Source organism: Sturnus vulgaris, chromosome Z (assembly GCF_052056855.1).
Source record: "Sturnus vulgaris isolate bStuVul1 chromosome Z, bStuVul1.hap1, whole genome shotgun sequence".
Lineage (NCBI taxonomy): Eukaryota > Metazoa > Chordata > Aves > Passeriformes > Sturnidae > Sturnus > Sturnus vulgaris.
The window spans coordinates 40173379-40188599 of record NC_142283.1 but is presented as its reverse complement, the minus strand read 5'-3'; the positions used below and the strand labels follow the sequence as shown (position 1 = coordinate 40188599).

Genomic DNA, 15221 nt, shown 5'->3' with positions numbered 1-15221 from the left:
AGAGACTGCAAGATTGACAAGTATTTTATAGAATTTTCTCTTTAGCAAATTAATATGATGATATCATATTAGATATCATTTGATATCATATTAGATTAAATTCCCAGTTTAACTGAATTTATAACACCCACTTTATAAAGTAGGGAAAAAACTACCCACAAAAAAAGAATTTAAACAAATTTCTCAGCTACCCAACAGGGACATAGATCTGGGAATCTAGTAAATTTTTCTGTACTCAGTGGTTAGCAATACCTGCACTCTAATGTGCAAAAACATTTTTTCTTTGTTTTTGTGGGCTTTTTTGTTTATTTATTGTTTTGTGGAGTTTTGCTTCTTTGTTTTGTGGGGTTTTGCTTCTTTGTTTTCTTTTTTTACCCTTAAGAGCTGCCCATTGCTAAGAGGGTGTTGTCAAACGTCAGGGAAACCTTTTCCTGGTAGACGGAGAACCATTGTCCTGCATTATCACAACAAATATTTCACCCAAACTCTGGCATCACAGAAGCCTGCAGGAAACCTCTTCAGGTTTTCTTCAGGTATTGTTGAAAATACAAAGCATTTGATGAGCAGAAGAGGCAGCCTTTGAAAGTGCTGGGTACCATCAGCTGAACAGATAGCAGTGTCGTTAAAAGGAGGTCCTGCATGCACAAAACCATTCAGATTTATGCTAGTTTACTTAGCCACTTTCCGTAGAAGAATGGAATGGAAAATTTGTTCTGTGACATTTCTAATATAGAGTAAGTTATATTATTAGAAAAAGCTGTGGGCAGAACCAAGACTAGATATTCAGAGAGAAATAAATTTGTATAAGCAGTAGTCACAGAGTTTTAAGTAAGCTGCTAGAGATTTCAGTTTCTCTGAAAAGTTTGAACAGTTTGGAATATAAATATATTTGCCTTTAAATCATCTGCTTAACTATCACGTAACGCCATATTAGGATCTTAGCTAAGATGGTTGCTTAGCTAACATGCTCTCCCAGCCATGCCATAGCCTCCTGCCCTTCCCTCCCCTTAGACAAGGGGCAAGACATATCTTCAGATATATATTCAGATCTCTGGGGGCATCTGATGACTGTGCTCTACCAGCATATGCCAAAGCCCCCAGTCTGTACCTCTGCCCTGTGCTTTCCTGCTATATGCAAAACAGGGTACCTGGTTGTGGAAGCAGAAATCCTGCATGAAAGAAGTGCTGGCAGCCTTGTTCTGAATGAGGAAAAGGCCCTATATTTAGACACTATCAGAATCCGGCACCAAAAATGTGTCATAAACATATGCTGCCATGAAAAATAGAAAGGCTCTCTTCCGTGCTTTCATACTTTTGCAGTTGGTAATTTTTATATCAGTAAGTAATCATGTACAGAGCTTTACAGTGAATCAATGTTTCCCCCAAAGGTTTTTTTCTCATTAAAGAATGCATGTTCCAATCCAGATGGAAAACTCTAAGTAAGGATTGATTGAGTGGAAACGGAACAGAAAATCTTCTTTGGGGTTCAAATACAGATAAGCCTTAACCACTCAGGGTAAATTTATCATCACAAAATCCTCCATGAGACAAGTAAACCAACAGAGCTTTCATACCAGTAGAAATGATGATGGATATGACTGTAAACTGCATTCCTCTTGAAAACAGGTGGTTTGTTTTTATAGCAATGGATGAGAGAACACAGTTCTCCCAAGGATACCTCCAACTCTGGCCAACACCTTCCTATTTCCTCTTGTACAATAACTTGTTTCTGTAGCAAAAATAGATTATATGTCTCAATATATTCAGACTAAATTCTTAAGTGGCAAATGATAGCCAAGCCTTTCTATGAATTGTCTTACCCTGTGAAAACATTCTGGCAGCATTTCACAATCAACTCAACAATAAGGACTCAGAACCTCTTTAAAAAGGCAAAAGATTCAGCTAGGAAAAGAAGAAGATATTTTATCTTATCTCGAAAAGCAATTTCTTAAGTCAACTCTGAGGTCTCATTTCTTGCTACAGAGGGGAAAGATACAACCAAGAAACAAATTTTGCTTCTGACAATTTTCTAATCTCCGTCTCAAATGGGGTTGAAAACAAAACATCTTCAAATAAAAGACTTTTTCTTATTTCTTGCAGGTGGATCAAACAAGATTGCCAACAACATGCCCAAAAATATTTATGTAGTAGAGATGCTAAATGAACAGAGCCTTCATAAGATTCCAGAAAAATCCCATATTGGTAGTTTTGCATGAACAATAGTTATTATGTTCTTACCTTACAGATAAATGTTCTTGCAAAACCTCAGGAATGTTAGAATCAGAATGTTAGAATTAGAAGCTCACACTGGACAGTGATTTATTCTATTATTTTAAATGTAAACACATTGTATATTAACCTGTAATTTTTTGCATGGGCCAAAAATTTACCTTAAGAAAAGCTACATTTGAGGAAAAAAACCCCACAAGTTTCAGCTCTAAACTTTTTAGGTTTAATTTTAAAAATATATAACAGTGAATGCAATTATTGCAGTGTGAACCACTTAGAGTATGCACTGCAGTAGCACAGATGAATTGCTTCATTTTCACAGCTGCATACTTTAATTCAGTGAACACTTTCCAGGCTGCTTTGCTGCTACCTTGAATATCCACTAAGATATACTTCCCTTTAAAGCACCATGCAGATTAGTTCCAGCAGCTTATGTTCTGCATCAGAATTCATTTAACATAAACACACAAAAGCTTCTACAGCCAAAACAATATGCTTCAATAGTTGGAAATAATAATTAGACATTTGAAACTGTAAATATGGACACTGTAAATATATCTAGCTATTAAAGAACTTGTTCTTCCTCAGTCATTAGAGAGTAAGAGAGTCATTAGCAAGTAGAATTTCTTGATGAGGAGTATCATTAAAGCACAGACTCAGAAGACAAAATATCTAACAGGTGCTTTTCCACTATGCCAAATAAAACCCCATGTTAAGTATCTGAAATGCATATACTGTTCTGCTTTCTAAACTGTGCATTTGGAGGTGTGATGTAGGAAGGACCTGTCACTGTTAAAACTGAAAATCCAAAACATGCATAGAGGGAGAGGGAGTACTTTTTAATATGAATACCATATGTACCTCTGGTCCTCATGGAAAGAGTTCAGCAATTAAACCAGATCTTCTTCCTGAGTCTTTACCAATATTTAACTCCCTGTGCTGAAGATATAGTTTCTTGCATTCTCAGCAAAAGTGCCTAAAAGATAACCTCCACTGTGCAGAAAAATAAGGGATAAGGGGAGAGACTTCCAAGGCTGGATTTAAATAATGAAAAATCTCTGGAAGGTTTCCTTGCAGCATAAAGGTTATGAAGAGGCAGAGCAGCTCCGGGAGGCCGGGCCCTCCATGGCCCCAAGCAGGCTCACTTGAAATCCCTTTTTTACCACCACTCCCAAAATTCCCAAAGCCAGGGTCAGCTCAGAATTGGACGAGTGATAAGCTTCCAGTTTGTGCCCAAAACTAAGCAGCCCTACCTCTCCCTCTTTTTCATTTTTTCTCTTCTTGGCAGAAATAAATATATTGTTATAGAGAGTTCACACAATGTTTCCAGTTACTTAGTGCTTGCTGCTTAGTTTTTCTACACAATTAATTTACAAAAAAAGTTAGTAAAAGTGAGTAACACTGTAGCATCTGCATTCAACACGTGTGATAAAACATGGCCCCTACATTTGGTGACAAAGGCAGTGCTTCTGAAACATTCCAATTCTTTGGCAAGTTACAAGTATTTCTAAAATGTCCTGTGGTTCATGAAAGCAGCTTGTCTATAAGAAAGGAGACAACTCTGTTCCATATAATTACTTTATCACAGGTAAGCAATGTCAAGTGTCAGTCAGGAAAGATGTTGCTGTCCCATGAGACATTCTCTCCCTTGTGTAATTCCTAAATTAGTAAGAGCCAAAAATGGAAATAAAGGAATCTTAGTACAACATCATATCCAAAGGATGGAAATGGTGCTGAACAAGCTTAGACAACATCTTTAGATAAAATCTCTCTCTTTCGGTCGCGTCCTTGTTATTTAAGGTATTTGTTCAACTTATGTCTCTCATTTCAGGATTTATTCCAAGGTAAGAAAAAAAAAGAAAACAAAAAAACCTGTATCAGTAAATCCAATGTGATAGTGTTGTAGAAAAAATAAAGCCTAGACAGCTTTTTCTGTCTACCTCACATTTCTTTCTTTGTGTCACCCTATACCCTGTCTATTTTTAGTTTTTATGTCTTTGGTTGCCATTTCTGTTTAATTTCAGATGTGGTTTTTTCAGTCTTTGAGCTTTCGGCTGTGACTTGGATTGTCTGATTCAGCCTTTTGAGACTGAAATCTCACCTGGCCCTATGAAAACTTATTTGAAAAGCCAAGGGGAATAGCTAACTTATTAAATAAACATTCTAGATGATCCTTACCGAATTGTGCCTAATCTCTCCAGAAAACAAGGGATGACTGGAAATGTGCTTGCTCTGAGCCCCATCATTATTCCCATCACAACTTAAATGGACAGGCTCTGCCTCAGACCTGCCTGCAGCTGACAAAGGTAGAGCTGCATTACATTTTGTCATAAATATATAGGATCAAACAAAATTAATATTGCATGACAATGCAGAATTGCAGAGAAGCAATACTGAACCCCCCTTCCTCTATGAAATTCGTTTGATTGCATGGGGAAGTAAATCACCTTGAAAGAGCATTAGTAGCTGGAAAGGCTGGTTGTCTCTGCACTACACCAAAGCAGATCTAAGCTTTTTTCTCATTGTAAACAAGAAAATTTAATATTGATATGATGTGTGCATTCACTTGAACTTTCATCTACAAAATTAAGCCAGACTGTAGCACATGTATAGCTGTTGCATTAGTGGGACAAGATTTCTCTTTGGCTAGGGGAGAAAAACACCTGTCACTGGGACAAAGGAGAGCCTTGTCTCCAGCAGCACAGAAGTGCATGAGTTTCCCCTGAAGATCTTGATTCATCTATGTGTTTTCTTTGTGTTTGTAGTGGCAGATATTTACATTGGGCACATGATATTCCTACTGTAAACATTGTGGGAAGACAAATAAAGAAACCAACAATCCAATTTCCAAGGAACAACAGAGAAGGAATTCTGCCTGAATGCAATTTTACCTCCTACACTGACCAGATAAATTCACCTAGGAATTTTAAAACTGTAGGACATACTTAACTAGCAGAATAAATAACTAGCAAGAGTATAATTCTTGCTTCAAACAAAATACTCCATGCAAACACTCCAAATGTACTGGGGAACAGACATTCATGATGATAGCTGAATCCTTCAACTCTGAAATCAATACATGCTTTGCTTTCTACAGAACGTGTGCAAATGTACAGTAATAGTACTTGATTCATGTAATTAGAATAATATTATAATTAAAGACTCTATGATATGATTTCTGCTTATAGAATCTCATCTAATTTCTGTAAGGAATGCTCTTTTCCTATTATTGGGCTGTACAACAGGCCCACCGTAGTTCAGGTCCTTGAAGATCAAAATAAAGGTTTTCAACAGAGCAACAGGCATCAATGTCATTCTTTCATATAATAACAGTGTCCAAATAACAATGAAGGAAAATGGAAAGGATACTAACTGATCTCTCAGGAATACACTATAATAGGAGGGATTAATTACTTAAACCAATGCTGTCTTTGTCACTTACTTCTCTCTCCCCTAATCTGCATGCATGCAGCTTTAAAACCCACAGTGATAAGCCAGTTTCATTAGGCTTTGTTAACACTGTTTGTGTACCCAGGTTGATGGTAGCAGACTCTGAAGTAAAAAGTCAGTATTCTGTCCTGTTATTACCATATGACTGAAACACACAACACATTTCTTAAACATGTAAACCTCATTACAAACAGGATGCTCTGGGACTGTTCGGGTTTGGTTTTTTTTCTTAGAATTATATGCACAAAATCCTACTGAGTATGTTTTTAGTCAGGCCACGCCAAATGATCAGTGATTAACCAACAGCACTACCTCAATTTGACTGACATAAGTTGAAATTAAATCTGATTAAAAGAAACCCAAACAAACCTCCACAACTTTTTTTTCTATAAAGAAGACAAATTTAACCAAAAAGAGAAAAAATGCTTTGTTGTAATTTTTTTTTTTTTTTTTTTTTAGTGAGAGGCTAATCAATTCTGGCTAAAACAGGAAGGGGAACAAAATAAAAAAAAAAAAAAAAAAAAAAGAGAGAAACATTTTTCCAAAGAGCCCTGAAGTCTTCTAGGGGAAGGCTACATATGATGCAGTTTCCACTTTGTTAACTCCATTTAAGGCTGTGCTTTGCAGTCTGGGTTAGCCATTAAAGAGACACAGCAATTCAGTTCATCCCTAAGCACACACTTAACTTCCAGTGTACAAAGGTAGCCTCAATTATTTCAATGAGAATGCTCCCATAAACAGTGTCATGTAGGAATGTTTGCAGAACTGAAGCCTTTACTGGTGATGTGTTTGAACAGCTTCACAATGATGTCTGTTTTCCACATCAGATATAAACTGCTGTTACTCCCCCACAAGGAATGAAAGTGTTAAAATGTTAAAGAAATAATTGCAGTTAGGATTATATTCTTTTAATACTTTGCTATAATATTAATAATTTAATGTCCTTTTTATTGAAATATTATTTTCCTGACTTGCAGCGATTCTTTTGGATGAAATAATTATTCCTTCCTCTCTCTCAGATACAATATTTCTATCTGATGTTTAACACTAGATTTACCCACATCTGTTCTATACAACTATGTTGGCTTTAAATCTTACTGGCTTTTTCAGATATATACTTTACTATACTTCATATAGGTATATAAAATTATACAGTGTTTTTTGTTCATTTTATTTTGAACTGCTGAACAACAGCATTTTGCATTTTAAATTCATTGACACTTGTTACAAAATCCAGCCACGACTTACCTGAAGACAGAAATGCATTTTGCCTCTTGACTGTTGTGCTCTTATTTAAATAAACCAAATTCCAAAATGTCTATAACATTACCCATTTATACTCATCAGTAGATATTTATCATTGGAAACAACAGATTACATTGAAACATTTTACTGTTGTTACATTACTCAGGTTTTTTACACTTTTTTTATTCCATGCATATGTTTTTCTGACAACATGAGCATTTATAATCTCTCCCTGTAGTAATCAGCCCCACTATAGGGAAAGCATTGAGCTCTTTAAGGACTTTCAGCACAGCAAACTACTTCCTTCTATTTTTTTTCCCATTAATTCATTATTTGTCAAGCAGTCCACCAGTAGTAGAAATAAGTAAGATATCAGTACCTGACCGTTTTATGTCCTCAATATGGTTATGGTCATTGTCTAATTTGTTATTAAAATGTTTCTTGGTGCTGTTTTGTGAAAATATTTATGCTATAATATATAAAAATGCAACATGAAATCCACCGGGAGGAAAAAATTAAGAAAGTGTCAGAACTTTTATGGATGAAAAAAATTGCATGACAGCAGACCACAAAAATCAGAATATAGCTACAGTTTGCCATAAACCTACACCCTTTTTAAGTATTAGAGTTATACTGCCTATTTTAAGAATGAAGAATATGTGAAAATGTGGAACAGCAGTGAAGTTTCAGATATTTCATACGTTGCACATAGGAATTTTGTAATTTTGTCTCTTACTTCAGAAGATTCCAATGTGAGCTACCAAACTGCCCAGTAGTTACAATTAACCCTGTCCCATGACTAATTTTCTGTTTTAAATGTGGATTGATGAGAAAATTGTATCTCAGTGCACATTTGCACCAAAAAAAAAAAAAAAAAAAAAAAAAAAAAAAAAAAAAGCTTTGCTGGTTAACAACAAATCTAATTTTTTTCTCATTTAACTAATGGCATATGGAATTTTCTGAAAGGCATATGTTACTAATTAAACATGGTATGAGTCCCCCAGACAGTCAGTATAGCCATGAGGTATCCAAGGAATGTTTCCCCTCAGTATACATCATCTGTGTATTGATTTGATGGTCTGATTGGATAAAAGCCTTGGTAGCAAACAATGTTTAAGGATTTGGGAACTGCATTTCTATTCTTATCCATATGAATGCTGCAGTTGCCAAGGAAAACTGAGATAGTTAATAAGCAAGCAAATTAGGAACTAATCAGGACCAGTTTATTTTCATTCATTCATTAACCGCTTATTTTGGTATTTATTTTCAATCTTTGTTTTTACATTTAGATCATTGTTCCATGATTCTTATGCCAGAAACTATGAAGTTAAATTAATTATCCTATTTTTTTAACAGAAACAATAAACTAGATTCCATGCATTTTAATGACTAACAAACTACTAACAAACACCTAAAAGTAAGTTGTTTGATTGATTTTGAAAATTCTGATGTATATAGTGTGTCTAAATACACTTTCATGTACCCAACATCAATTGCACTAATTAAATATTTGTTCTACTATCTCCATTAAGTATGGGTATATTACTAACTGTGAATGTTAGTCCACTTCTATATAACTTTAATTCTCTTTTCAATTCAAAGATATGAGCTTCCTCTAGCAATAGTAGGTCAACTACTGAAAGGATTAAGAAATTGAATGCTGTATTTGTTCTGATTCATAGTGATCACTTCAGGTAAAACTAACAGCAGCAGTGTATTCCCACAGTCATTATTGGGCTTATACTATCCTAAGCAAAATAAAAAGTAAAATGGTTGAGTCCCCTAAGCTAATATGAAAATGGTAAATGACATTCTGTTAACCAGAGTATTTCTGTGCAAAAGAATATCAGAGTCACAACACCACTATGTCTAGTATCTGTGGGTTTTTTTATGGAGACACTTCTTGAAGAGTAACAGAGAAGCAGTTTGTGGCTTGAAAGGTAGCACTGACTCCTTTTGTAGTTCCAGTAAATTTCAGAGTAGTAAAAAAGACAGTACAATTTCAATAGTGCTCTGAATTGGCCAACTTACTCAATCTACCACCACCTGCTAAATCTATTATCACCACTGACACAAAGAAATGGAAACTGCTTCCTAGTCCCCCAACAGCTAAATATGCACTCTGCTTTTGATAATGAGACTTGAGAAAAAGCAGTGAGAGTTAAGTAACAAGGGTGTCACTCAGTTTTAAAGCATCCTGAAATAAAGTCACCTGTGACTCTTACACCAAAAATAAGATGACACTAAAAATAGACCTGTAATATTAATAGCCTGCTGCAAAACAGTTTAACACTTAAGATACAAAAGCCTCTTGGCAAATGAAACATGGCAATGAAGAATGAGTTCTGGACAGTAATTTTATTTTTACACTTTCTGCACACTATGCTGAAAGGTGTAACCAGACTCTTACCTAACTACAAAAAACATTGCACATACACTTATCTTGAAGGCTCTATTTTAACAGGTGGTTTCAAAATATTTTCAAAGCATACAGAACCATTAAGTTTACCCTGTAAACTTAAGATCCTCTACTTTTGACATGCAGTATCAATGAACTGAAAAGAGCAATAATATGTAAGGTGGCTGAATCCTCATTATGTAAAACAAGCTGCATTTTCCTGCTCTACCCACAACAACATTTCTAATTGTGAAATAGAATAAGAATTATGCTCTCTGCCTTACTGCTGTAAGATTTCAAATATCATTTCCTTTAAAAAAACACTTGCCCTTAGAGGTTTTAAAACTGAAAAATTCATGCATGATTAGCAGTTCTCCTCACATCAAGGAGTGTGTCTTTCCTCCTGTATATTGCACCAGACATATTGAAAGCCTACGTATCCAAGATATATACAGTATGCTAGATAACACTGAAAACCTAAATTCAGAAAAAGGCTAAAAAATCCAAATCAAATCAGCTCTTAGCTTAGGAAAAAGATTTTTATACAGCTGTATAACATTATTTGCAGGTTTGCTTTAATGTAACAAATTAACACAGTTTCCCAACCCTTCCTTCCTGCATTTACATTTCATGTATTATGCACCAAAAAAAAAAAAAAAAAAATACATCCTTTCATCCTGACTACCCTGTCAGCAAAACCAGCAGAGAATTTTTCATTGATAAAAACAGAGAATGAAAGAAAACAGACCAACCTTCACAATGTACGTCACACCAGGTCCCAGGATCTTCTCACTCGAGTGCAGCCATCCTCGAGAGGATTTATCAACAAAACTGCTAGTTTGATTCCAATCTTCACTTCCCAGGTGCATTTCCTCTGACCGTGCTTTTTTCCCCATACTCATCTTGCTCACGTCCTGCTGAGAACACGAAGTGGCAGAGACAAGGTTACATGTGGTGTCTGAAGCCCCTGCTGCTGAACTAGAAGCACTCGAGCTTCCCTGCAATTTGGAGACAGCAAGCTCCTTTACTGCAGAGGAGAGGTTTTTGATACCCAAAAGGCTGCCCGTGCTAGAGAGTTTCAGGTGGGACACTTTATGGATGAGGGTACACAGGGTGCTGGGTCCATCTTCTTGTTCCTTGCGAAGAACCTCTGGTGAGACCAGGTACGAAGGAGAAGCTGAAGTTGTAGCAACTGCTGAGACCTTGCTGTTCATGGGCAAATTGTGAAAAAGATCATCAACAGATGTCACAGAATCATTCCTGAAGCGGTTATACTTGGTACGTTGAAGCATGCCCTTCTATCTGCTTTCCTGCATATGTTCTGGCAAATCTGATGCCAATGCAGGAGATGCCTGTACTAACATAGCAAGCAATTCATAACGACACAGAGGGTTAACAACAGTTTAGGGTAAAAAAGAAAAGAGTATAAGGAAAAATGAAAAAATGTATATTTTAAAGAAATTTCTTTTGGTTCCCTGTTAAGGTTGGGTGAAGTAACAGTTTTCTGTGACTGAGATCCCAGTCCTGCTTAGAGCTGCCAACTCGCTCACAGCAAAAGCATGACTCACACAAATGAGAAGGACCCTTTTCAACAAAAGGCTGTGAACACTGCAAATCACTTCCTGTAGCCAAAAAAAAAGGAGAGAGAAGAAAAAAAAAACCCCCACATCCACCCACTTACAGCACACTAGCACCAATCAATTCTCAAATTCCCTTTTCCTATCTTCTCAAACAGATACTTCCTCCCAACCTTTAATTCCTATTCCCTCCCACCACCCTTTTAGTACCAAAGGCAATTACCTTTAAAACTGAATTAATAGCCTTTATGAAACACCACACTTTATTCATCTGTTAAAATGTTCTTCCACCTCACATATTTGTGAATCTATAAAGAAATCACAATTCGATAGCAAATATCTGGATAATATTTGCATACATATAATCTCCCTCTCCTGCCCCTGCAGCAGAACACAGGCACCTTAAAGGTTTTCAGAACAGATGAACAGCACTAAAGGAAATATACATTTTTTTTCCAGAAAAGCAGTTTAACAGTGCCTTTTTGTCAATGCTGCCCCTCACAGAAACTGTTATATTCAAATTTTGATAGAGAAAGAAATCCTTCTTCCTTGTTACTACACAAGAACATTCTATTTTAATGCAGGAATTACATAAGTACCTATGTGTGAAGGAAAGTATTTTTCTGATGTCCAACAACAGGCTTAACAGATGTTTTTTCTTTCACAACTGTATTCACTCTGAAGGAAAACATGAAGAGGATCTTCAGTTCACGGGAATGTTTGGTTTAATTCTGAAAAACTGAAAAATCCCTGAAAGAATATTAAAAAAGTCCAGGTAGCAGCAAACTGATATCCTGCAGAAAAAAAAAAAAAAAAAAAAAAAAAAAAAGAAAGAAAAAAGGACAAGCCTTTATTAAGCACAAATGTCAGTCACAAACATTTGATCTGAAGAAGTAGCAAAACATGCAAAAAACAGGTATTTAATTTTTCCTGCAATTTCTTTAAAAGTCTAAATGTGTACAGCATTGTGATACACAATGCCCATCACAAGCCATATGGCTTTTTCATATAAATCAATCTGCTTTGCAAAACAGTTTTTGGATGTAGGACAACACACTGCATTATAAACAAATTCAGACCAGAGAAGTTGCATAGTGCACAGTAATTTTTAAAATGCACGACTAACTGCAGCACAACTTAAAGAAAATGCCTATAGAATTCTTTCCTTCTCCCATGACTATAGGCTGCAGTACATAAACTGTAAATACAGTGAAAGAGCCGGCTTAAATACAGGTATTTAATTATTATATTCATGACATATTGAATTAAGTCAGCACCTCTTTCCCAGCAGTGATGAATAATGGCAATGTCCTAGTCAATGTAAAGCAGTTTCCTACTGATCTGCAGAACAGCCTTTCATCACCACACTGCAAACCTGCTACAGCATCCTCACAGCATTCATTCCTCTCGTCATCCTTCTAGCACAGCAACAGCAAATATACACACCATAGCCTATTTTTACGTGTCTCTACTGCCCAGAAAACCCTACAGCTCCCGAACGGCTCTCTTCATTAGAAGCGGCCAGCAGGACTGCAAAATGTGAATGAGACGCTGCGCGTGTGAATGAAAGGGCTGGCTAGCATCCCCACATTTCTGTGAATGAAGCGAGGCCTCGCAGCCTCTGCCAGGCAATCCCTTGGGTGCTCACCAGCCCAGCCAATACCAGCCGGCTTTGATGACTCATTCAGCAAAGCCTTGCTAAATAGTGGAAGATCCCATTCCCAGCACAGGCGGCACCTTTTTTGCTGCAACACCAGAAAATGAAGCTGGCGTGTCGGCAGACGGGAATGGGTCGTGAAGCCCCCGTGGAAGACAGTGTGTTGCCAGAAAAATGTCTGGGGTGTCCATAGGAGTAGCAGGTGAGGAAAACTGTGGAATCAGATCTGTGTTTCTCCCCGACTGTGTTCATTCAGCCAATTCATTTACATCCAGGATAGGAACATGAATGTGCACATTTCGTTTGATATTCGATTGCTCTCTGTGCGCCCGCAGATTCACAGATTTTACAGGTTTGTCTTCAGAGACCTCTGGCAAAAACAAAACAAACAAACAAGCAGCCCCCCCCAACAAACAAACAAAACCCAAATAACAAAAACCCCCATAAAAATAAGCACAAAAACAAATCCAAAGCTCTCCTTGAAAAAAGAAATTGAATATACTTATTTCTCCCTTATTTACCCTGTTAGCATGGTAGATATTTAAAGGCAGTATGATCAACACTCCAGGGAATGGTAGGCAAAGGGAAAGCTAGAGGGTAAAAGTTTCTCAGAGCACTGGCAAAAGGAGTAATTTTCGAAACTTTCACTGGACAGAGAAATGCTTCCAAAGCATCCTTTGGATGCAGAGCTCTCCTTCAAATTTGACATTAGACACTGCAGAGGAGTAGAAGCCACTCAGTGCCTGAAATCCAGTGCCTATTTCAGTATCTGATTGGGAAACTGTCTCCCTTACAAATCCAGTCCTAGGGTAGGAGAAATGAACATTTCAAAACCTTGCCTTTTATAGTTTCTGGGACTAGAAACAGTACATAATTTTGCCCTGCAGGCAGCAGGTTCAAATCCAACCCCAGGAAATAATGAATGAAATTAGGAGACTGTGTAATAGGCATAAACTGCAATTTAAATTAGGATCTAGCTCATTCTAGCTATTGCCAGAGCATTCATAATGTCTTCTGCATTTCCAGCACTGTGTCTGGAGTTTGCACACTGACTTTACCATGCCTGCCTTAAACAAGCTTGTTGCTGCTATTATCATAGCATGACAGCAAGACATTCAGAGCACTATTTCTTTCTTACTTCTATTTGCAAACCTATGCTAAGTCAGCATGCAAGGTGGATCCAAGTCGAAAATGAGCCTTTTTCTTTTCTTCTTTTTCCTTTTTGCAGGCCTGTGAGCCAGACACTACAACACGATTAATAAATGGCCATGGAAAAATTACTTCTTTGTTGACCCAGTAATAAAACGGCAGGTGGAAATTCAATGTTAGTAAGTGAAAAATAATATATAATCCTAGAAATACATAGAGAGTGGGGGGGGTATGTGCTGCCTCTGATAAAATATAGCATTTCCTACAAACCACTGGTAATTTCGGCAGCTCAGACCATTCTTTCTTTTTTGAATTTTTTTCTGTTGTTTTTTTCAGATCTGTTTTCTCATGTGTACTCTTCTCACCCTAATTCAGTTCCTATTTCATGTCACTGTTTCTCCTTTTCTTCCTCCAAGCAGCTCTTAGGGACTTATTCTTAGCTGCCACCTTTTTTCTTCTGTATCTAAACTACCTCTGCAGCCTGTATTTCAGAAGCTACTAATTTTTATTAACCGCAAAGGGTAAGAACATAAATTATGTTGGGGGCATGATTAGAGGGAGCAACTACATTTTGCTGAGGTTTAAATCGTTTTAAATTGCTGCAAATTTAGGAGACATTGCCTATACACAAGCCAAACCAGGTAGGATGATGTGACCACAATAAAGAGGAAATACAGGGAATGCCACCACTATGCAGCCCAACCTACTGTAAGAAACTCTCCAGAATGCAAAAAGGTGACTTTCAGTGACCATATTCAGAGAAATATGGATCATATAATCAGAGTAGGTAAAAATACCTTGTTCCAGTAACACACTATGGTCAGGTATGTCCTCTACACAAATAAGTGCTAGAAACTGTGGAAATATTTTCATTTTCAGAGTTATTGCCTGGTAGCAGTAAAATTGCTTGCAGATTAAACTGAATTTAAGACAAATGAGAAAGACCCTGACTTTGGACCAAAAAAACCCTCCAAATTGAATTTGGATTAGCTAAGTTATAAGAAACACTAAATATGCCAGACAAATATAAATACAGATGTTGCTAAGACTTTTAATACTCAAAAAGTAGCCATAGGGCATCATAGTCAACGTTGCTCTTTATGACAAGTCCTAAACAATTACTGTTACTGTGATGCAATACTAAGCCATCAGCAAATAGGATGCTATTCCTCACATTGTAATATGATGGACACAAGTGTTAATGATTTGCTAAAGTAAATGTTCTTGCTGAATCTTCAATATTAACAAATGGTCAATTCTTCAAATAAAAATATAGCATTTCTACAGTACAAACATTTCTAGTATCTGTAGGGACATTTCTTCTTTTGATAATTAAGAAGGAAAAATATCAGCATTCTTTGCACAACACGAGATAGCCATATATCAGAAATCTCTTGCCCATGTATTTATTAATCAGCCTAATCCAGCTTTCTTTATGTAAGACGGTCTCAGATGATGTAGTTAACAGGAAACAAGATAACATCAGGATAAGCTAAAAGGCATTATGATCTAACCT

At 36.6% G+C, this 15221-nt stretch overlaps 1 protein-coding gene across 6 annotated transcripts in view; it reads right to left on the bottom strand.

Moving 5' to 3' along the window:
* The window catches only part of SHC3 (SHC adaptor protein 3), a 52861-nt gene extending 40333 nt beyond the window's left edge, over positions 1–12528 (bottom strand). For 2 of the 6 annotated variants that reach the window (XM_088155935.1, XM_088155936.1), the window contains exon 1: positions 10075–10888. In XM_088155935.1, the coding sequence (XP_088012061.1) occupies positions 10075–10614 (540 nt within the window). In that variant the 5' untranslated portion in view covers positions 10615–10888. Of the gene's footprint in view, positions 1–10074; positions 10889–11498; positions 11694–12176 lie in introns of those variants that run through there. The other 4 variants (XM_088155937.1, XM_088155938.1, XM_088155940.1 and 1 more) reach the window with 4 other exon arrangements.
* Positions 12529–15221: the final 2693 nt, after the last annotated feature.